The sequence below is a fragment of the Emys orbicularis genome, chromosome 9 (genome assembly GCF_028017835.1).
Source record: "Emys orbicularis isolate rEmyOrb1 chromosome 9, rEmyOrb1.hap1, whole genome shotgun sequence".
In the NCBI taxonomy this organism is placed as follows: domain Eukaryota; kingdom Metazoa; phylum Chordata; order Testudines; family Emydidae; genus Emys; species Emys orbicularis.
In genome coordinates this window covers 76,822,090-76,846,732 of record NC_088691.1, presented here as the reverse complement: position 1 = coordinate 76,846,732, position 24,643 = coordinate 76,822,090, and the positions used below count along the sequence as shown (strand labels likewise).

The window sequence follows — 24,643 nt, the reverse complement described above, 5'->3', positions numbered from 1 at the left end:
GTAGGCTCCTATGGGGAGATTTCTTTGTAGCCATAATGCCCTTTGCTGTTCCAACCATATAAGAGCATTATAGTCATTCTTTTCCCATGCTGCAGCCAAAAATATGTGTCACTGAGGCATATGGATGTGGAACAAAAAAATGATGATGTAGAAAGAATAGATATGTGACTCTGACACCTTCCTCCATTAAAATGAATACAAAACAATCAAAGGTTAAAAAGTGAAAAATTAAATACTTTAAAATCTACTTAGCTTCCAGCCTGGATTTCAATTTTACATTATTTTCCATTTTAAAAGGAAAAGGGTGTGACAGTTCTAAACAATTAACTAATCTGACCAGCACTAACCACCCTGATATCAAATCATATTGACACTATAGCAAATACTTCAATAGCAAATCACTCTAATGGCAAAACATTTCAACTGCAAAGCCCTCAGATATCAAAATGCTCCATCAGCAAAACTCTTCGATAACTGAACTGCTGCAATACAAGAAATACCCCAACAGCAAAGTTTACCAATCTTAGTGACAGTCTGCAAAATATAATCAGGGCCAGAACCTCATGAGCTTGACTCAAAGCTCATTTAAGTTAATGTAGAGTAGACTCCTGTTGACTTCAGTGGGCTTTGGATCAGGGCCCTAGTATAAATTAACCTAGCTTCACTGACTTAAATTGAAACTTTGATGACTGATACCAGCTGAGGATCTGGTCCTCAATTTTTATAAACTCTACAGTATGGGGAGCTAGCAGTATAAAATATACTTTGCATATAGTACCTGAAATATGCTAGCCACTTACCAGAGGGCAAAATTCATCCCTCTGCAGAGGACCAGCAGAACCCTTTGCACCGCTTGAGAACTTATGTGGAACTTAAATGGTGCATAGGCTTCATGCTGGCTGTTTGCACAAGGGTGAGTTTGACCCACAGTTAGTAATAGATTTATCCTCTTCCCAAAATATCTTGTGGTCTAAGAACAGGAAAGAGGGAATAAGCACAGGAGAGTAGGAAGGAGAGACAGCAAGGGTGACATCAATTCACTGGAGAGTATAATAATTTATATACCACCTGCCATCCAGAAGGATTTCAAAATGGCTTGTAGAGGGATGAAAAGTGTACTTAGTAGGGGTCACTTGCCCACTACTGAAAGACAGCCACCTCTAGTATGAAGCATAGTGGTCACTGTGCACCAGCAGCACGGAAAGTTAGCCAGTTGAGCTGTGGGATAAGGGAATGGGAAGAGTAATTTCTCCAAGCTATACTGCAGGGAAATTGTAGGTAGGCAGGAAGTGGCAGTGGAGATATTATCTTTTTAGGTGAGATATAAAACCAAAACACCTGACCTGCTGTGTCCACTAAAGATCCAATGACAGCTTCCACAAAATGTAGAGATATTAACTTTAGTGTCCTGGCAAAATTCCATTTTGGATTATTACATTCTGATTGCCTAAATTCCCCTATAAATTCAATTCAAATGCTCGTATTTGTCACTCCTTGTCCTACATTCTTGAGTAGTTCTGCTGTGAGCTGTTAAATAGTTGCCTCATTCCACCCAGAAATGGCTGCATTTCATGGCTGGGTAAAACAGCTCCTATATATATATATATATATATTGTGACAGACCCAGAACAGTGGGGTACAGGAGTCTGGTAGAGGGCAAATATACTGGTCACTGGATGAGTAGTTTTCTGTTCCCTGAGTGACCAGAGCAGGGGCTGTACTAGAGTAATCAGGAACCTGCTAGAACCAGTTAAGGCAGGCAGGCTAATTAGGACACCTGGAGCCAATTAAGAAGAAGCTGCTAGAATCAATTAAGGCAGGCTAATCAGGGCACCTGGGCTTTAAAAAGGAGCTCACTTCAGTTTGTGGTGCGAGTGTGAGGAGCTGGGAGGAAGAGGTGTAAGGAGCTGAGAGTGAGAGGGTGGGCTGCTGGAGGACTGAGGAGCACAAGCGTTATCAGACACCAGGAGGAAGGTCCTGTGCTGAGACTAAGGAAGGTGTTTGGAGGAGGCCATGGGGAAGTAGCCCAGGGAGTTGTAGCTGTCATGCAGCTGTTACAGGAGGCACTATAGACAGCTGCAGTCCACAGGGCTCTGGGCTGGAACCCGGAGTAGAGGGCGGGCCCGGGTTCCCCCCAAACCTCCCAATTGACCTGGACTGTGGGTTCTTCCAGAGGGGAAGGTCTCTGGGCTGTTCCCCAACCCACATGGTGAATCTCTGAGGCAAGAAAATCCGTCAATAAGCGCAGGACCCACCAAGATAGAGGAGGAACTTTGTCACTATATATATATATATGGAGGGTGGTTTCAAAAGCACTTAGCATTGCCTTCAGTTTGCTGCTACTGAAGTTAATAGTAAAAATCTTATTACCTTCAGTAGGAGCAGATTCAGACCAATACCTGAGTGCTTTTGAAAATCCCACCTTGCATCTGGAAAAAAAAATAACATTCTTTGGGATGAAAGGAACTATGTAAACAAAAAAAACCTATGTGATTACAGGATTTTTCAGAAAACAAGTAGCCAAACTTACTAGAAAGATGGCAGCAGAATAAAACAACGGGAAACAAAACAGGATAAAGGGTGGGCATAGAAAAATGGGTAAATCTGTGAAAGAAAGCACCCAATTTTAGAACTTTTAGAAAATGCTAAGAGGTAAATATTTAGAAATTATGCCAGAAGCAAAAGTGTCGATTGCAAGCTCTTTGTGGCAAGGACATATCATTTTATAACTCTCAAAGCACCATCCACACCAACAGTACTTTAGAAATAACAATTATGAAAATGACTCCTCCCTTATGATGTCTGTAGATTGTATGCGTGCAACTGAACCATTTTTAATGCAAGTCAAGGCCATTATTTCCTGACAGTATCTATACTTATTTCTTGCCTCCACTTCTGGAAGTCGAATTACTGCAGAACAGATAAAGGTTCCATAAGTAACCATTGAGGAGGGCACTACTTTAGCGAATCCTCATACAAAATGATTGAAAGAGGAATACACCTCTACTCCGATATAACGCTGTCCTCGGGAGCCAAAAAATCTTACCACATTATAGGTGAAACCGCGTTATATTGAACTTGCTTTGATCCGCCGGAGCACGCAGGACCCCCCCCCCCCGGAGTGCTGCTTTACCGCATTATATCTGAATTCGTGTTTTATCGGGGTAGAGGTGTAAATACATAGTGATCCAGAGGCCTGTTCCTATAAACACAGGAGTAAAATCATTGCACCTGGAGTTAATGAGCTGGATTCTGTGCTGCACCTGCACAAAACTTGCAGTACCAGGAGGAGTGGGGAAGACAGGCAAAGGTGACTTTACACCACCTTTGAGCTGGTTGGATTCTGGGCTGCCTCAGGTGCTGAAACAGCCTCCAGCACAAGTTAGAGGAACTCCTGGGGAGCTCCAACTAATGACAGCCTGTGGGCTTCACAGCAGCCCAGAATCTCCAAAGAATCTTGCAGAGAACTACAAGCATGTCCCCATGTCTTCTGCCCCCGGCTTTCTCCCAGCATGTCTCCTCCAAGGCTTGGCAGAGGAGGAGGTGGTGGGGAGAATCTAGGAAACATACATTGGTTCCAGGCTGCTCCTGCACCTAGTAATTCTCTCATAGACCCTCAGAGCTCCTGAACGGCCCCCTATACACTGCCACAATGGCATATGGATGATTGGGCAGGGACTAAAATTGCCCCAGTTGGGCTATTTGTGCACACTACAAAGTTTCACTGTGACATGTCCATGTGTTGTATGTCGTTGTAGCCATGTCTGTCCCAGGATATTAGAGGGACAAACCAGGCGAGGTAGTATCTTTTATTGGACCAACTTCTGTTTGTGAGAGAGAGAAACTTTCAAGTCACACACAGCTTAGAATATGTGCTAAATACTTACTCTAAACAAGTGTTCCATCTTGCATTTAACTGGGACATTCAGAATTCCTTTCCCGGATCTGAAGATGAGCTCTCTGTAGCTCAAAAACTTGTCTCTCTCACCAACAGAAGTTGGTCCAATAAAAGATATTACATCACCTACCTTGTCTCTCCAATGTCCATGTGTTGCAGACAGAAACAATCACTATAGAAAGCACATATGGAGAGCTGATCCTCAAGCTCTTAAAACACTGGTCTCAAGCTGAAAAGTTTCTTTAGCTAGCAGTGCTAACCGTCCCATATCCACTCTGTGGGCCAGCCGCTGGAGAGCATCATCACTCATTCATACATCCAAGCAGATAAATTACAGTGAGATTCTTGAGCACTTTACAGGCATGCTGTACCTGGGTTAGGTACTGCTGTGGCTGGAAAGTGAGCTGTTCAGGCATCTCATGTTTCTTCACTGTAGATCCAGCTGCTCCTTCCGTTCCTAGTCAGCTTTCCCTTTGACCAAATTGTGGATTACATTTTAATAGAGACTGTTTTGTTAAAATTTTAATCCAAAAACATCATGTATTTTTACATTTACTTAAATGCATTTTAGCTGCTTGAAACAACTGTCCATGATATTTCTTTCCTCTTGCTTTAGAGTCAAGGTTTTTGTTTTTTTCATTTGAGGTGGGAGGGGGGAGTTTAAGGAAATCTTTTCTTTCTTTACTAGGTGAGTTTCCAAAAGCTTTTGTAGAAAAAAAACTCCTAATAAATCTATGCACATTTGGTTGATGAAATAAAGCTGGTTTTGCATACAGGCAAAAGTGAATTTTATTGTGGTTTCTGGGTGTGAATTAACCCTCTTTAACTATTTTTAAAAGTGTCAGTGGGAGTTGGGCAGCCAACTCCCTGAAGTACCTTTGAAAATTTCACCTTGATCTTGCAAGTTTATTAAGGTCACCACTTTCCATCAGGAGCTTGCCCGTCTCTGTTTACTTCAGGTTGTTTCCTAAGTTTTATTTGTGTTTACTCCTTGGGTCAGATTCTTGGGCCTCTACATTCTGCACTGGACCAACTTGGGTAGGAGGGGAAAAGGGAGGGAAGTCACAATGTGGCTTTAAGCAATGTTTGTTTCCTCCCAATCCCTGATTCTGGGTGGGCAAGGCTTTGAGCCATTTTCAAGGCAGAATTTATATAGCCTTGTCAGTATCAGCAACCCAGAATTTCTGGGGTGCAGGGATGCCTAGCCACACCCTCTTCTCCTCTACTTCCCACCATAGTTGGAGGGAGGGTGGAGGGGGTGTCATAGGAGCCCCTACAATAACTCTATGCTATCTGAGATTCCCCACACTGGGTGAGTACGCTTCAAGACATTACAGTGGAAGATTGGGGTCTTTGTGTGTAGTACTCCGATTAGAACTCCTGTCAGTAAAAATCAGCTTGAGCTTATTAATTTTTTAAAAGAGGCTTCTCAGAAACTTGCCTGAATTGTAAACAGTGGACCAAAATCTGCTTATTTACACCTCAGCAAACCCTCTCAAATCAGTTGGATTTGAATGAGTGTATATGAGAGCAGAATTTGGCCCAAAATACTTTAATTTTTCTGACACTATTTATAGTCTCCACCATTTCAGCAGTCATGAATCATGTCTGTCTACAGATCACATGGGTATGATCTCCATGGTGACTTGGTCACTTGAGGTAGAAATATGAGCTGGCAAGTCAAGGTTACTGTGTCTCCCTCTCTCCCTTTCTCTGTCAGTGCAATGCAGGTAATTACTAGCATGACATTTTGACTTAAAGTAGGCTTCATCTGGAGCAAAATTTGCCGTTTTTTTAACTGCATAAATGTAATTTGAACAATGCACTGTGTACCACAGATCCTAGATCCATGCAGGGAGAGCAGATGGTACCCTGTTCTGGATCTCATTTGGTAGAAAAGCCAGCATCCTTGGTTAGAGGAAGTTGATGCTACAAGAAAAATAAATAAAAGAAAAATCTTATGTAGGTCTTCCTTCTCTGAACTGTAGAAACTTTCATTGTGAGGAAACCACCAGCTCCTTTGTCCTTAGTAGATGTCCTGGGAAAATGGAAACATAAAGACAGAATTACAAAGACAGAATTTGTCTAGTCTTAGAATACAAATACCTAAACAGACACAGTACAGTGTAAAGGAGAATCTTAAGTCTTACCCATGTGTTTAAATTAACCAGCGGGCACTTAAAGTTTACTTCTTTGTACTGGTGATGCCCCTTTCCTGTTTTCATTGATGCAAAATGACTTTAAAATGAGTAATATTTTTTCTTGTTTGCTAGCACCATCTCCCCCTGTTGTCCATCCACATAAAATGCATAGTCCTGGAACATAAGAAACGCGATACGTTTCCTTCCAGTTCTTTTGTAAGCTGACATGAAGTAGACAGACCCTCTGAAGTTTTGTGCATGCTGTGCTTCTTCTCCACCACCCCCCTTGCTGCAACAAGAAAAGCCTTTTCTTTTAACCTGGCTTCCTTTGAAGAAGTGACTCAGGCAGCTTCATGGCCTCTCAAGGTAAGTGCATACATAGCCTGTATTTTTATATCATGTTTACAGAAAACTAGTCTTTTAAATTTCCAGCAATTTTATTAAATGCGAGGGGTTCAGACTAAAGCCACATCATCCAAAGCATGGTTGTTTCACCTTTTTTGTTTTTCAGAATATGAGATGCTCCTAAGGAGAGTAAAATCGATAATAAAATGTTAATTGAATAAAATATATTAAATAAAAAGTAGCATTTGCATTTAACCTGTGAGGTGTTTGTTCATATTTCTATGTGTACCATTGCCTGTATAGTTGGCATTGAATATGTGGAAAGGGTATGCACTGATCCAAGGTTAACATATTTTGCACACACTTCTTCCATAGTCAACTTTGAAAATAGTGTGTCAGCAGATGATGCTCATTTTCAAGATGTGTCACAATCCTGCTACCAAGTAACAAAGGAAATCTTTGAAGATTAATTGCATTTAGTCAGATTAGCTATATTTGGGTTCATTCTTGACATATATTGTCTTTAGCTGGAGCCAGTTGGCTCCTCAGAACTGCAAGTGAAAATTGCAGTCAGTTAATCATAAAATCCTTCTAAGTTCATTTGCACATGCTATCAAATGATATAACTGAACAGAAAGAGCCAAGATTCAGATCTCCTTTATGTCGATACAACTCCACTGAAGATACCCCATTGAGTTGTACAGGTGCAGTGGGAGCAGAATTTGGGGGTCTATCAGAGTTCCAACAATTTGCTATATAGGATTGTCAGTTTTCGACTATCTTTTTTTGCTAGAACTTTGTAAATGCAATGCTACTTAACACTAAGGATGTTCTTGGGTACCGAGTAGTTTTTATAGCATTATTGCTGCATGCTTTGAAATATTCTTCTTTTGGAGTGTGAAGACTTGCATATTTCTATTGAAGTTATAATGGGGAATTTGTCATGTATATTTTTAATGTACAGTAGTTAGCAGAAACAGCTGAATAATGTAGCCTTCTAGCATAGAGTTTCCACAGTAAAGAAACATGGTAATACACTTCTAGACAGTGGCCAATAATTCTACAAATTATGATTATACTGTCCAATCTGTTTGTTTATCTTAAATGTTCACTTACCATAAGTGAAATAGAAAAACACCTTCACAAAATAAGCACAAAAATAGACAAAGCTTCAAAGTATCTTAGATTTCCATCAATATTTAATGTATTTGCTGTTTGATTTTTTGATAACTTAAATGCGATGGACAAAACTGCAGTTTGTCATTTTATTTCTTATTACTATTCAAGAATGACACTAGCACTTGGCCAATAAGACTTCATGGCATTTCATGTAACAAGAGTTAGAGCAACAGTACCCTGTGAGGTGAAATGATGCAGAAGCACCTATAAAATATTCATAACCGAGTTATACATTTTTAAAAGCCAGATAGAAATTCAAAGGGCTTCCTTCTTTTTCCTGTAGTCTCAGACTTTGAAAGAAAGCAGTAGCTGCAAAGATAAATTAAGATCAAAATATGATTAAATGATGAATCAGCTACACTATGTTCAAATAATGCTAAAGGATCTCATTTAAACCCATAACAGCAAAGGAAAACTTTAAAGCCACAGCTCCTTCTGGTGCTAAAACCCCATTCTGCCTAAGTATTGTCACACACTTGATAGAAACGATCTGTTTGGGGACACTCACAGTATCTAAGGGCTGGTCCACACTGGGGCGGGGGATCGATCTAGGAAATGCAACTTCAGCTACGAGAATAGCATAGCTGAAGTCGACGTTTCCTAGATCGAACTAAGTTTACTTACTGCGGGTCCACGCGGCGCAGGCAAGCTCCCCCATTGACAGCGCTTCCTCCTCTCGGCGAGCAGGAGTTCCGCAGTCAATGGGGGAGCGCTTCTGGGATCGATTTATCGCGTACAGATGAGACGCGATAAATCGATCCCAGAAGATCGATCTCTACCCGCCGAATCGGGCGGGTAGTGTGGACCTACCCTAACTGTGGAGGCTCAGTTTAATAAATGCATTGTTATTTAAACACAATGGGCCTAGCATTGTTTTCATTTATGCCAGTATAACTAATTTAGCTGCACTAAAATCAGTGGTAAAACCAGTGTGAGATCAGAATTGGGCTCATAAGATGGATTTTCCTTTCTGTTATATACATGCACACATATTGACTTTGGTGGCGTTTGGTGGTGTAAGATAGGGCCCAATCGTACAGCCACTTGCAAGTATAAGTAGTCTCATTACCTTAAATAGGACTACCCAAAGTAACAAACACTGTGTGTCTAATAAAAAGAACAGGAGTACTTGTGGCACCTTAGAGACTAACAAATTTATTTGAGCATAAGCTTTTGTGGGCTAAAGCCCACTTCATCAGATGCATGCAGTGGAAAATACAGTAGGATGATATATATATATATATACACAGAGAACATGAAAAAATGGGTGTTGCCATACCAACTCTAATGAGACTAATCGATTAAGGTGGGCTATTATCAGCAGGAGAAAAAAACTTTTGTAGTGATAATCAGGATAGCCCATTTCAAACAGTTGACAAGAAGGTGTGAGTAACAGTATATAGTAATAGTGAGTGTTTTCAGGATCAATCCCTAAGTGCACAGACTGATAAAGCCTCATCTTCTAATACTCTAATTTCACCCTGGTGTAACACCATTTAAATCAATGGCATTACATTGGTTAAAACCATTTTGTCAGTGTGGAGAATCAGGCCCAACCATTGTAACAGGAATGCAGCCATTGATATCTTTTTAAAAAAAAGCCAGCTTTGGGAACCTCAGATCCCAGACAAGCCATTTACTTTCTAGAGAAGGTTTCTCTCAGATTAAGCCTATCATGCACTAATAAAACCATAAACATTAAAGAGGATACTGCATAGGCACTCTCAGTATATAAACCGTTACCCCATTTGACCCAAGCAGTCTTGTTGGGTTGTTTCCATTAGGAGGAGAAATTAATGATAGAGTCAGGTATTTCTTTGACGCAGTCCTGTTTGTTTACAGAAAAAATTACTATGAAGTCCAGATTCCCTGCACACAGGAATCAAAGATCCGGAGACAGTTTCTCTGCTCAGAGTTCCAAGCCAAAAGTGCTCTCATAGCTTTCTCACAAGGTCACATGACAAGCACTTCTCAGACTGTCTCTGATGCTGCCTTCTTTGGCTATGGTGTTTCTGCTCCTTCTCTCTCTGTCACACAGCTCTCTCAAACAATAGCCATCCCCCTTCCTTTGCATTCAGCCCTTGGGGAAACTCTTCTGCCCACATAGCTCAGGTTTCTGACCAGTCTTGTGTGTGTGTTACATTTATCCAGAATGAGGGGCAGCTATTGCCCCACCAGTGAGGTATCACTCAGCTTCCAGCATAATATAATGTACATGTGCATGGTTTTGCTCTCTTTGTGTCTCTTTAACAGTGTCCACATTCTACCACAAAGTTGATAGAAATCCCATTCCTGCAAAATTCTGACACGCTCATTGATAGATACAGCTACATAAAAATGACACAAAAGTAAACAGTTAAGTTACCTAGGCAACAAATATCATATCCTAATTGTATAATCTAAAACTTAATTAAGTCTTTTTTTCCTTCCTGCAGATCCTCAAGGACAAATAAACAAAATCTTTCAGGATTATCTCCCGGGTTCTCCAGACCTTCCTAGCCAAAATAAACCTGTTGAACCTACAAAAGCCTGGAAGCATGCATCGCCTCCTCACAGCTTGCCTCCTGGTCTGGAATACCTGAGCCAGGTCCTGTTGTCTCTAAACTTTAATAACGTTTTTTTTTCCTCAATAGCTTATGTTTGTGTTGAAACGAAAGAAAACTTTGAAATTAATTTAGACTTGCAGGAAGGGCAGGATGGTTACTTCTGCCTTCACTTTCATTCCTCAATGACTCAATAAAGTGGGTCTCTTTCCCCTCCCCTTGTCATGCCTTACCTCTCTTTTCTTTTCCCCAATCTCCCTCCAGCTCATTAAGAGCCCAGTCCTACTCCCATGGAAATCATTACCAAAATTCCCATTGACTTCATAGAGAGAAAAACAAGGCTCTAAAATGGAGCCCACATTTTGAGGAGCATAAAGGTCTTTTAGTCAGATGATTTCTGCCCATATTTGTACTTCTCCCAGAGCCATAAGTATCCCTGTATCATGGCATCTTAGATGGCCACCTATACAGTCTGTGTCCAAAACCATCCTTGTCTCTAGCAAATTGTGGTTTGTACAATGATTGGCATAATAGGCTTCAATGATTGCAAATTGTTTTTTATCTTTTAAACTTCATAGCCAAGAGGCCACTTCAAACGAAAGAATCTGTTTGACAAAAAACATTCTCAGGTGTGTTCCCAGGAACACTTGAGACTATTCAGAATGAAAGCATTTTAAAGTCTGATCACCTTGCCACATATGCTGTTTGAGTCCTGTCTGCACTTCGCTTAAGGCCTGCTTTTGCCACCATTATTCAAACTGTGTAGTACTTTACTCCACAGTTATTCCCACTGATCAGCATGTGGGAGGGGGAAAGAACCAGGCCCTCCGTTTTGACAGTGAAACTAGACTGATAATTTAGAATGTGCAGCTCTGATTCTCATGCACCAGACAGATGTTGAGTTTGGCTCCCAACATTCTAACAGGGCTAAGGAATGTTTCAATCCATAAAGGCTTTAACTGAAATAAATACATGAGAATATTTCTATTCACATTAGGATTTGATAGGAAAAATAATGTATTTTACATTTGCAAATTACTAAATTACTAAATTACTGTGTAGTGTCTATTTGTTACTGAAAACACTGTCAGTATTAGATAGCTAATGAAACTGGGCACCTAAAGGAAATAGTAATTGTTTTTCACCCCATTCAGAATCTGTTCTTTACTTTAGAGCAGGGGCAGGCAAACTTTTTGGCCTGAGGGCCGCATCGGGTTTTGTAAATTGTATGGAGGGCCGGTTAGGGGAGGGGGTCGTGGCCACGACCCCCACCTCCTATTTGCCCCCCCCCGGGACTCCTGCCCCATCCAACCCCCCCCGTTCCTTGACAGCCCCTCTGGGACCCCTGCCCCATCCACACACCCCTGCTCCCTGTCCCCTGACTGCTCCCGGACCCCCGCCGCCCCATCCAACCCCTCCTCTCATTCCTGATGGCCCCCCCGGGACCCCTGCCCCATCCAACCACCCCTTCTCCCTGTCTCCTGACTGCCCCTGGAGCCCCCGCCCCTGACTGCCCCCTGCCCCCCATCCAACCCCCCCTCCTTCCTGACTGCCCCCCGGGACCCCTGCCCCCATTCAACCCCCTGTTTCCCCCCGACCACCATCCACACCCCTGCCCCCTGACCACCACCCCAAATTCCCCTGCCCTCTATCCAACCCCGCCTGCTCCCTGCCCCCTTACAATGCTGCCTGGAGCACCGGTGGCTGGCGGCGCTACAGCCGCACTGCCTGGCTGCAGCCGGGCCACGCTGCCGCCACCACACAGCACAGAGCACCGGGTCAGGCTGGGCTCTGCAGCTGTGCTGCCCCCGGAGCTCACAGCCCCGCCGCCCAGAGCATTGCGCCGGCAGCGGAGTGAGCTGAGGCTGTGGGAGAGGGGGGATAGCAGGGGAGGGGCCGGGGACTAGCCTCCCGGGCCAGGAGCTCGGGGGCCGGGCAGGACGGTCCCACGGGCCAGATGTGGTCCGCGGGCCGTAGTTTTCCCACCCCTGCTTTAGAGCCATGATGGTGAATCCATGAGCATTAGTTCAGGGATGGTGGAGCAAGCAGTTTCAGTCAAGGACTAAGTGTGATGGTAATAATAAATACTTAGCATATTACGTGTTCAGTTTTCTGTACAAACATTAACTAATTATTCCTCAACTTACCCCAGTGAGGTAAGACAGTAAATTCTATGATCCCCATTTAAAAGAAATTTTCAATCTGACACATGGCCAAACGGCAAATCACTGTCAGAACCATGAAGAGCTCCGGGCTTCCTGGACTTCATGCCCAGACTTAATCCAATAATCAGGCTGCTTCTCTGAGTGATGTAACCATCATGGCCTCCTCAGATAATGGGTATATCATCTCTCTGATTATCCTTAAGTTTCTCCCCAGTCTAGAGAAATAGAAGAGAAGACCTTCTCTACCGCTCTGAAACAATTGTGTACTTGCCACTGAACAACTGCAGGTTTTCTAATAGCCACTTTCACTGTACATTTGGAAGCATTTGATCAGATCTGATGTTCCGAGGCAGAACCCTTAGATCCAAGTGCGCTGAAGGTGTGGCAGGAGTTTTAAGGAGTCATCATTTAGGTTTGATTTCACCAGAGTTAGGTCCAGCTATAAATCACAGTTTTGCTTTTGAGAGCATCTCAAAGCTTGTTTCTTTAAATCTTCAAATCTGTGCCAGTAGCAGAAAATCAAGTGAAGTAGCTGCTTCTATTAAAGGATAGCAATGAAATACCTAGGAGCTTTTGTTCTGTTAAATTAAGGATCCCTGCTCCCCAGAATGCTTGCTTGTCATTGAAGAGAATCAAACTGAACCCAGTGACTGAAATAGGAGAGGTTCTAGAATGACCCCTAGATCTTCTACAATCTTCACTGCATTCCTTACCTATGGTGTGGTGGTCATGGAAGGAGGCTTGCAGACTTTTACCCAGTGTAACCTTTCCCATTCAGGGGAACTGCTGAGAAGTTGCTGCCTCCAAAATCCTTGTAGTCTTCTATTCAGAGACACCTCTGTTCTAGTGGTTGGTTTCTTCTAGCACTTTACTTTCCTACAATCTAGTTGGGTAATCACCTTTTGGGAGTAGCTCAGTTCCCTACATTGATAACATGGGATCTATTTACATTTCCACTTAATCCACTTGATTCGCAAATTAGAATTACTGGAATTTACAGACCACAGTGTTCTGCAATGATTTGAAATCCCTACTTCCCCCAGTTCTTTCAAGATTAACAACACAAACATGACAAGTGGTGGAGCAAGTGGAATTCAGAATGTGACCTAATTGGATGTGGGAGAGCTATCTTCCCAGAAGAAGAGGCCCTCACATCTGTAGAGAGAGTAGGCCCTATATCTTTTCCTGATGTACAAGGAGATTTGTAGCAGGCAAACTCCTTGGGGGTTACACTGACATTTTCTCCTGGGAGATAGGCAAAAGATAGAGTTCACTGGGGTATTGAATAGAGATAGCTATTCAGCATATTGAGTAGGGGGTGGTTTGTGGGAGAAGGTGGAAGGCTACAGGGGCAGGCTTGGCATCCCAGTTTCTCAGGTTATTTGGATAAACTTCAGAGAGGTGTCCAAATTTTGCATTGCTTATTCTGACCATGCTGAGTCTTTCTGATGTCTCCTCTCATTCCTGTATTTATTACCTGCTTCTATTCCTTTTTACAACAAGGACATGTAACTTCAGGGAGCCAGTGCAATGTAGAATATGAACTATGCTTGATCACTTCAGGTGAGGGTGACCCAGCCTTGGTTAAGAGAGTCCCAAATCCCAAGCCATGTGCCTGAGAAAACCCCACTTACATCTGACTAGGCCCCAACCCCTTGGTTCACTCCCAAACCTTCTGAGGATCAGGAACTAACTCCAGAAACAAGTGCTGCACTCAGCAACGAAACCATACTTTTCTATGAGCAGAGACAACTCCTCCATCAGTTCCAGGGATGATTCAGGGAAGACCCTTTGGGGAGTCACACATATTAGCTATTGTACGTTGTATCCAGTCCCGATGCTGAGATATACAAGCTAATACTCTCTAAGGCAATTGAGTCCAAACAGCACCCAGCTCCAGCACCTCAGACCCAAACAGGGCATCTTCTGCCCCATATGCTGGTCACTGGTGCTTGGCATGGTGCGAGCTCAGAATGCTTAGCCCTGATTTCTGATGCATTGCTTGGCATCCATCCCCATGGTGGTCATACTAATCAGAACTCCTCTGCCATCCCCCAGGCCTACTCCCTTGGCTGATCCCCTAGCTCTAGGTTTGGCCTGCAACTGAGTAGAGGTTTACTCTGCAAGCAGACCCTCTGAAATAAATGGGAGTAGCTGAGGAGTAATCTATTACTCTGCATGCATAAAGGGAATCAGAAATTGTTTCTAAGATGTAGGGAGAAAATATTTTCCTTTTTCTTTGCCAGCTTTTCACCTTAGTGAATAGGTACCATGCTTTCTATATACATATATTTAAAAGATTCAGGAAAAGTGGATCTCTTAGTTTTCTACAGTTACAGATTGCATGCAAGTCATTATTGTCTCCCATATCATAGCCTTATACATTGTCCACAATCCCAAAAAGTGAATGTGGGGACCATTCCTGGAACTATATTTGAAGTCAAAGAGAGCTTTGCCTATGGAGATATACAGGACAGTACCCACAAGAGAAGAAAGTGTAGGAAAAGAGTGTGTCTTGCAAACATTTATACCTTCAAAAGTTGGGCCAGTACCTTTATAGCCGAGATATGTTTAGGTTATATAGCCAAAACTGCCTCCTTTAAAAAAAAAAGATAATTAACCTGCTAAAAGGACTAAGGTCAAGCGGGTTGCATAGACCCTTATAAATCTTAGGGTCTAAGATACTTTGAGATGCAATGTGAGAAATCTCTTTGCTCCTTGAGTGCACTGATAAATGATGGATCAGGACAGTCTTCTTACAGAATCCAATAAAACAAAAAAGCACATGACATGTTGCTATCCTTACTGCACTCTCCAAACTTAGACATATTTTTATTTGATAATAAATTAATTTATACAGTTAAAATAGCTCTAGGCTTTACCAGAGTAACATCACTCAATATGTTTTGTCTTGTGAAAGACCAAATTGGGGTACAAAACCAATATTCAAACATCGGGTCATTTCTGCAATGTTCAGGATGTTTGGCAACCTATAAAGTATTTGTCCCGTTTATTGGTAGCAAAGCTCTATACTAAACTCCTTCAGATGCAAGAGGTTCTTGTTATGCCTCCTGAAGTTTAAGCTGCAAGTAGCATAAGTGCTTAAGAAAATGTTTGTAAGTTCAAAGGCCTTATTCAGAAATCACTTATTTGCATGTGTACTTCAGAGATAAGTGTCAGGCCATGGAGGCTATCTCACTAGCTTCAGTTTGCAAACTGGATGAGCTGCAAGAGTGACTCGAACCAATTGGCTGCAAGTTGTTTTGAATACGTATTACACAAGGTTGGCCAAATATAGAAGTGATATATAGTGGAGGGCTGTGGCACAATGATCCCATATGGTTATCCCATATTTTCTTTCTTCAGCCATGAGTAATGAGAAAATCTTGTACCAAATATTTGATGGCCATCAGAAATTTAAGGAAAAGAAATGACCAAAGGCTAAATTGTTAGTATGGTGACCTACAGTCAAAATGACATTGAAGTGATAGCCAGTCAATTTTACAGCATTAGCACCCCCTTCTTAAAACAGAAGGAATACCTGAGAGGCAATAATAAACCGTTACAGCAGCTCTGGGGAGGAGATTCTGAAATACATGGGAAATATTCACTGTTTATCACTGGGTTTATAATCTATCAATCATATGATCATTTCTCCTTGGCCAACAAGTTGGCTTTAGAGAGAAGTGTATTTTTGTGTGTGTGTGCTCATTTTGGCATCCTAGAATGCCATGTGATGACCACCATTTCTGAATCTCCAGATTTTTTACAGCATAACTTTAAACACGGTCTGCACTGGCCATGCCTCCTCCCTGTCCCCAACAAGTCCTTGTCTGTGCCTTCTGGTGACTCACTCATATCAGGTGAATCTTCAACAGGGGACAAAGGGCCAGATACCTTTGCATACTCAGAACAGCACAAAGGAGACAGAGTGGGAGAGAGAATCAGGTTCTGCATCCTTTGTACATTTCCCTCAATTACAGCTGGCCTCATCATGATCCCAGTGGAACTCATTTGGTCACTGCTTTCAAATGGATGCATACAATACATAACCATCACAGCTTATATCATGTTCCTCCAGCTGGCATGGAGTAGAACCAGCTCCCTCTTGAGCAGGTCGACCCCTCTGAATTAACAAGAAGATGACTACAGTGACACAGGATGCTCCCCAGTATACCCAGCCCCTGCTGGCCTGGGAGCAAAGAAATGTAGGTCTGCTGGAACATATGGTATCCTTGACAGGTATATGAGAATGATTACTGTGGCAACTCCAAATCTCTTTAAAATTATAAGAGTGCCACCATGTACTTTCATTTATTTTCATTTTTTTAACAGCTGGACCAGATAATCATTCACCAGCAGGTGGAGCTTCTTGAAGGTACCATGTGTATGAGTTTCATCTTTACAATGCCAGCATGTAGATATCTTTGTAAATGTAACATAAATTATGCCCTGACCTTTTCCCATTGAAGTCAATGAAAACACTCCCATTGACCTTAATGGGCATTTTATCAGGTCCTCCATGCACTGATAGATTTAATGCTGAAAGTTCATTTTGTTTACGGCAGTTCTACCGCAATAAAGGAGAGGAAAAAGTCAATAATGAGTCTCTACTCCAGCCATAAAAGTTTCTTCATTGATGAGTTCACTGGGATTGCTCACATGCCTAAAGCTACTTATGTTTATAAGTGTTTCCGGGATTGGGAAGATGTTGTTCTCTTTAGCAATTATTCACACGCTACCAAATAATGTAATGCTCTCTGACCAGATGAGTTAAAGAAACAGAAGGTATCTGTAAGTGATACAATAATGCATGATACTTTGCATGTATATAGTGCTTTAATATTGCAAAGCACTCTAGAAACATTAACTGCTGCAAATGAAATGTCATGTTTCTTGATATTTTTTTTCACTGCAGATTGGCATAGGGCCTGATCCTGCCTCATTGACATGAATAGGAGTTTTGCCACTGAGCAAAACTGAACAGGATCATGTCATTACTTTTCACCTATTTAAGTTAGTGATGAGTCCAACACTTTATAATTCTATAGTGAGTCAAACCAAAGTCTGATCTGAGCACTCTCTAATTTGGTTTAAAATATAGATCTGAATTTTTCCAGATTCCATGGTGTTCAGATTCAATCCAATGTCTGATTAGTGTTGCATAATTGCATAGTTTAATTACTTTAAAGGAATTTTTAAATGGTCCCTGTTCCAAAGAGCTTACAATATACATTAGAGAGAGAGGGTTGGACTGTGAACTTAGATCTAAACTTGGGTCAGGTGCTTTTGGACCACCTTTAATTCTAATTTATTATACTAAATAACTTGCTAACTGTTTTACTTTATTAGTCATACTTGGTACGGAGACCTGCAGCAAATATGAGATAAAAAACCATTTGGGACAAAGAGTTTACTTTGCAATGGAAGAAAATGGTTGCTTTGATCGTAACTTCTGTTCACCTATACGGTCTTTCACCATAAGGATTACTGATAACACCGGTCGAGAGGTGATCACAGTGAATAGACCCTTGAGATGTAACAGCTGCTGGTTCCCTTGCTACATGCAAGAGGTCAGTGAATAATAACAACAGCACCTTTCATTTATGTATCTCAAATTATTTACCAACTTTCATTAAGCCTCATGAGACCTCTCTTAGTTTGGCATTATACCCACTTTCCAGATGGGTAAAATGCACAGAAAGGACTATGTGTTTTGTCCATCTTCATGTGGTGAGACATAGAGACCAGAAGGCTGGGCTCTGGCTGCTAGACCATATTTCCTCTTTTTTAAAAAAAATCCATAAAAATAATAATTGTCAAGACAAGTAACTAGCAAGGAACATACTTCCTTAATGATGAATGAGACCATTAATTACAGGTAGCCTATGGCAGGCAAGGAAGTTCTGACTTTGGCCTTCATTCAAATTACGGGTATGATGCAGACTAGCTGCATGGCAATTTCCATAGGGTTTTTGCCATGTTAACATAGAGGGTTTGAGTGATCTGATTAGACTCTGCAAGTCCAGACCCACAAATGATTAGAGAACTTGCACTCAACACTGCTCAGATAAGCCCCAATGCTGCAATGAAGCCCATGTAGAGGTCAGTCCTCAGTGCAGGATTGGGGCAATAATTTATATGACTGGAGCACGTGAGCCATGCTATGTTTGAAGTGTATGTGTTTTTGTAGTATGTTTCAGTTTCCACTCTTCAGTTTGATGCAAGACATTGTATCATAATTTCAAGCTGAATAGTAAAAGTACTGTCGTTTCTTACAGATTACATAACACTCATTTTGATATTTATGAGAAATTAAACATCGTGGGTGAAATCAGTGGCAATACCTGACTTCAAATGGGGTCAAGCTTTCACCCCTGTTTGGTGGCGGTTTGCTTGCTGTTTGCTATGTTTAATACAAAAATGTCCATATTAGTCCTGATAAATCCTATGAGATATGTGTGTATGGGTGTGTGTGTATAGTTTGAATAACTTGCTTTTGTGCATTTTTAACACAATCCTATAGGAACAATTAGCACAATAAATATAATTTTACTTGTCACAGACTAACAGTAACTTTACAGTGCAAATCACATAGTATGACAGTAAAGTACATGGAAAGATAGGTCCTTAATTAATGTGCGTCAGTTTGACTTAGATGGCAGCGCCCTGGACTCTGCCACAGAAAGTCCTAATACCACTCCTATACAGTTTCACGGTATCCACAGTCTTGTGTTAAGAGCATGCTCCCTTTGAATGAGAACACAGATTCTTTCTGTATTGCACCACTCATTACTATAAAGCATCTGACTCTGAGGCTAGGTCTACACTACCCGCCTGAATCGGCGGGTAGAAATCGACCTCTCGGGGATCGAATTATCGCGTCTCGTCGGGACGCGACAATCGATCCCCGAATCGACGCTCTTACTCCACCAGCGGAGGTGGGAGTAAGCGCCGTCGACGGGAAGCCACGGAGGTCGATTTTGCCACCGTCCTTACAGCGGGGTAAGTCGGCTGCGATACGTCTAATTCAGCTACGCTATTCGCGTAGCTGAATTTGCGTATCTTAAATCGACCCCCCCCCTGTAGTGAAGACGTAGCCTGAGATGCGTTGGCTATGAAAGGTGAATATTCTAGTCCAACATGTTGATTTCATCATTTTATGCTTTATATACTCGCCCATGTACTTTCTCAGTGGTGCATTATGATTTGCACTAGAGACGCAGATCGATGTACAGAAGTATCAACATCTCTATATAAATAGACCTTGGTATATTAACTAATTATTGTAAATACATTAGCTTCAGTATACATATGGTTTTTCATGTTATACAAAACTTTATTCTTTAGCAGCAGTTATTAAGTTAATATTGTTCAATGTATTTAAAGCTATCCTATGAAGTCTTTTCATACCATGTCTATGGTGTAAAATTTTGCATTTAAAAATAAGGCAATTCATCTTGTAAATTTACACATGTTATTATTGTATGCCACTTTTGTCTAATAGTTAGAAGTTCAGTCCCCTCCTGGTACAATAGTCGGCTATGTTGTCCAGAACTGGGACCCTCTGCTGCCTAAATTCACTATACTGAATGAGAGCAAAGAAGATGTATTGAAAATAATTGGCCCCTATGCAACAAGCAGCTGTTTTGGAGATGTAGACTTTGAGGTATGTATCATACACTAGAGAATACCCATTGTTTAAAAGTAATATAATATTTTGACTGACACATTCAATGAAGGTTTTAAACTTAAAAAAAAACCAATGAACTACTGTAATGTAGGAACCAGATGTCAACAGTGCACAGAGTGACAAATCAAAGTTCATATTTCTAACCTCAGATCTTAGGCTGGAAGTTGAGTCTACCACATGTATTTCCTTGATAGGAGTGACAAGAGATGCAGGAAAAAACATTCTCCTGGGGTGAAATCCTGGACCCCCTGAAATCAATGAGAGTGTTGTCATCTACTTCAATAGAGCCAGGATCACGTCTCAGTCTCCTTCAGTAAAGTTCTGATCCAAAGTCCACTAAATTCAGTGGGATGCTTTCCACTGACTTCAATACCCTTAGACCTATTCTAAGAGTAGTATTGCCATTGAACAGCCCCTTAACTGCTGCTTCTACAGAAGGACAGTTAAGTCTGAGAAGCAGTAGATTTGAGGGGTTTGGGGAGAGCAAAACATGCACAAAATTTGCTATGACAATCACAGTGCTTTGAATTTCTCACTTTCTCTCTGTTTTAGCAAGATTAAGGGATCATAGCAACCTTCTTCACTGGCTACCTCCTAAACAGCCACACCAAAAGACTTCAGTGAGGTTCTGCCACAAATGTAGGTTTAATTTACCAACTAACTGTAATGACCAAGCAATCAGGGACACATTTGTCTGAGCCAGAAGTTAGGGCGGCATTGGTCCCGAGACATGATGCTACTACTATTTACAGCTAGTCAAGAATTTTTTTGTCAAAGTGAAATTTCCTTGTGAAAAAAGGGGAGAATTGTGTACATTTTCACAATTTCTTTTGCCTGGTTTCCAACCAGCTCCAGTGCTGCTGCTGATCCCAAATCTCTAAAGAGTATCTTTCTGGTGTGTCATTTCACATGGATAAAGATAAGCATGATGCCCCAAAGCATATAAGTGATGACAAACATGAGGGTACTGATTAGTGGCAATCCGAAGTCAGTGGCTAGGGGAAGCTAAGAGATAGAAGGAAATCCATCTCATTTCTCAGTATTCCATGTCTCAGTATTCTGTGTCAGAGCAAGTAACTCCATTGATCAGAGGCAGCTGCATCAGCGTCATATGCATCTAAGCTATTGTTGCGGAATCTACTGTAGCTGCTGCCGCTGTCTCTTTTCTTTCCGTTGTTTCATCATCACTGATGACACAATACTTCTCAGCAGCAGCATGGCTGAAGCAAGAGTCCTCTGACTCTTTGTGTACAGAGAATAGGCCAGATTCAATGATCTTGTGACATCCTGCTTGAGGATAGGGGTATGAAAGGAAGGTGTCTAACTGCTGCCACTGTGTCTGCTGCTGTGGCAGCAGCTGCTCTGTTTGTGCAATTGCACATATATTTTCCAATTGAATTTTGTCTGCTTTTCTGATGTTGTGGATGCTGCAGGTCTTTGTTGTGTTGTGATGCTGCAGATGTGTGTCCAGCATGCCTGCCATAAACTGAATTTCAGCACACGCCCTGCAAAGCTATTGTTTAATGCCAAGCTGACAAAAATGCTGAGATTCTCATTTGCTGATCATGGGAAAAGTCTGGGGAAATAATTTTCCTCCAAACAAAATGAAAGATGAGCCTAAGCCACAAAATTTGAATTCACATCCAACATTTGTGGATGTTCAGATGTGCTCTTTTTCTTTGGCCCCAGCTTTAAACACATGAGGACCTGTGCCAGTTGTCATTTCACTGGAACAATGGAACCAGTCCCATTGAAGTTAATGGGTATTTTGCCCCGATTTCCAATGGGAACAGAATCAGCCTGATTGTGACTGGCCATTGGGACAGCTTTTGGGAGGGTAACTTAGATGGAGAGAAGGGTATCCATTCTGCAGGAGCAACATTAGGGTGACATGCTATGCATGTGCAGTTTCCACAATTAGAAACTGCACAATAGTTCAGTGTACAAATGGAGGGAGGTGAGATGACGGGAATGGTTGACCAGCTCCTCTCTCTGTCCTCTGGGATCATAATCTCAGACAATGGGGCAAATGTGATACATGGTGATGCTGTTGGCCACATAGCCTGCTTTCCACATGTCAGAAACTGATTTTTTTCTGGAATTCCATTTAAAACACCTCAGACAGAACATGGATCCTCTCTCTGTGACAACTTGAAATTTCATAGGCAGGAAGTGTCAAGGAAAGGTGGCTTTATTCTTCATTTGTTTTTTTATATTGTGATTGCACCATGAGGCCTCCAAAGGCTAGGACCCATTGTGCTAGGCACTGTACCAACATAGAAGATGACAGTTCCTGCCCCAAAGAGCTTAAAGTCTGAAAGACAAGACATAACTGCACGAGACAAGCAAGTCAAGGTGAAGATGGGAGAGGTGGAGTAACAATAAAAATAATAGGATGGTGTGTTCCATATTCTAATGCTTTGAATAACCCTTCCCCCGGGGACGGGGAGGGAAGGCTTCCCAAAATTTCCCAGAAAAGTGAAATGCAGAGGTTGTAAAACTATTCAAAATAGTAAACATTTTTTCTTTTGATTATAATAATAAATTCTAGTAAGCATGGACATTAATGGTTCTGGCTATCTACATGGGGGTAAATTTCATTTCACCTTCTGGGCCAAATCCTCAGCTTGTGTAAACTGGAAAAGCACCAATGGAATCAATGAACTATTCTGATTTACACCAACTGAGATCTGGCCCACTAAGAATAGAATACTTTCTTGTCTGTTACAGGGCACTGATTATAACAAATGCAATAAATTATTGTTTGGAGGGAGGGATTGGAGGGGGCTATACGTTAGTGTGGCTATTTTTTAATTCCTCTTTTCTCTTGTGTAGGTAAAAACTCTTAATGAAATGTCAACAATTGGCAAGATTTCCAAATATTGGTCTGGGTTTGTAAACAATGTCTTTACCAATGCTGCTAACTTTGGGATCCAGGTTCCTGTAGATCTTGACGTGAAAATCAAGGCTATAATGATTGGAGCTTGTTTCCTCATAGTAAGTACACAAAACCAGAGGGAAAAGCCATCCCAAGCTAGGTAAAGTGGAGCCAAAGCACCCACAATCTATGGTAAAACCCCAGTCCTACAACAGGATCCACATGACTGGACTCTTGGGTATGTTCAGATCCTGTTGCGGGATTGGGACCCAACCTAAAATTGTCAGTACCTAAAAGATTATTAGCTGAGAAACCTGTAACTTTAATGGGTTATGGTTTTTTTTTTATCATTTACTGATATGGAATTCTTTAAAATTTGTGTCATTTTATCATAAAGTTACACCACATCCGACATCCTGTCAGTTTAAATGATATTTTCATGTGTTGTCCTGTGTCACAAAAGATGTGATCAAATATTTTAATCCTCGCAGAACCTAACAGAACCCTGGATAATTTGAGGCAATGAGAAAAACTGTTGAATTTGAACTTGTTACCATGTCTGTGAACCAAGAGAGAAGAGCAATTACACTGATTCTTTATTGGTGTTTCAAGATCCTGGGCCTGATTTGCCCCTTGCAGGATATAAATAACTCCCATTGATTTCACAGGAGAGTTTTATGTGTATCTTGAGGAGCAGAATAGGGCCGTGAAAAGGTGAATCCTTTGCTTTATCCACAGCTACTCATTTTTATTCAGCATTATCTATATTTCTGCCCAATGAGTCATAATGTTTTCCCTAGCCCATATTCTTCTTCCTTCACAGATTCTATTGTAAAACGTTGAATCTTAAAACATTCAAGAACAGGGGCAAAGAGGGCTGTGCATAGATTTGAGGTGCACAACTATCATGGCAAATCAGCATCTTTGTCTGTTCTTGCTTGATTTATTTCTCCTATGCATTATATCTAATATGCTACACATTGGTACAGCAATGATGGCCACATAATGATTTCAAAAAACAGTTTGGATCCTCTGATCAGAGGAGACAGGAAGACAGGCAAAGCTATTTTAACTGTATTTCTGAAAAAAACCCACAACGGTGATTCTGATATTTTATTCTAGTTCTTGGCTGCAACAAGCTTAGAAATATAATTCTCATGACACTTAAGATTTTCAGATTTCCTCCTACATAACTCTCATTGCTCAGTGGCAGAGAGTCATTGCCTAATATACTTATTTTATTTAATAAAAGCCTTCAAATCTGGCTTTTGATATTAATTGTTGCCTTTTTGTATCTTCCTTAACATTCACAGTTTATTTATTTGTAGGATTTAATGTTCTTTGAGAACTCATTGGATGGATTATAACAAGCAAGATGACAGAAACAATAAAATATGCAGAATGTGTTTCAGTAAGTAAGAGAGAATATAAATTGATCTTCTTCCTTTCAAGGCTTCTACATAAGACACTTTCTGATTCTTTTTCATTTTCTTCTACAAATCCCTTGAGCTCTGGACATTATATTTTACTGCACAAATCTTTTTTTTTTTTTAGGAAAAAAGTTAATGATAGTATTTATTAAAATATCTCTTATGTAAATAATAATTTCCCTATTTGAATTGTATGTATTGCTAAACATACAGTTTTCAAACCGAGCAATGTTGCTTTGGAAACTGCTATTTTTTTTTCTCTTTTGATGTTTTTTGCATGTGAAGCATGAAAGATTAGAACTAAGGCTTGCAGCATCACTGATGAAAAGTCTATGTTTAGAGAACCCTTTGAAGTTTTGCAAGTGATGGTG

The 24,643-nt window shown here is 41.2% G+C and overlaps 1 protein-coding gene across 1 annotated transcript; it reads left to right on the top strand.

Annotated features, from left to right (window-relative positions):
* Positions 1-6,392: 6,392 nt before the first annotated feature.
* On the top strand, positions 6,393-23,006 carry PLSCR5 (phospholipid scramblase family member 5). The gene is made up of 6 exons (XM_065410996.1): positions 6,393-6,405; positions 9,999-10,150; positions 16,607-16,649; positions 17,624-17,844; positions 19,779-19,940; positions 22,800-23,006. The coding sequence occupies exons 1-6, from the start codon at positions 6,393-6,395 to the stop codon at positions 23,004-23,006; spliced, it is 798 nt and encodes a 265-aa protein (XP_065267068.1).
* Positions 23,007-24,643: the final 1,637 nt, after the last annotated feature.

What these genes read in the sequence shown, in the direction of transcription:
- PLSCR5 (XM_065410996.1), top strand. An exon ending in GTCTGGAATACCTGAGCCAG is followed by an intron (nt 10,151 to 16,606) that starts GTCCTGTTGTCT and finishes TTTTTTTAACAG; the next exon opens with CTGGACCAGATAATCATTCA. An exon ending in TCCCTTGCTACATGCAAGAG is followed by an intron (nt 17,845 to 19,778) that starts GTCAGTGAATAA and finishes TTTGTCTAATAG; the next exon opens with TTAGAAGTTCAGTCCCCTCC.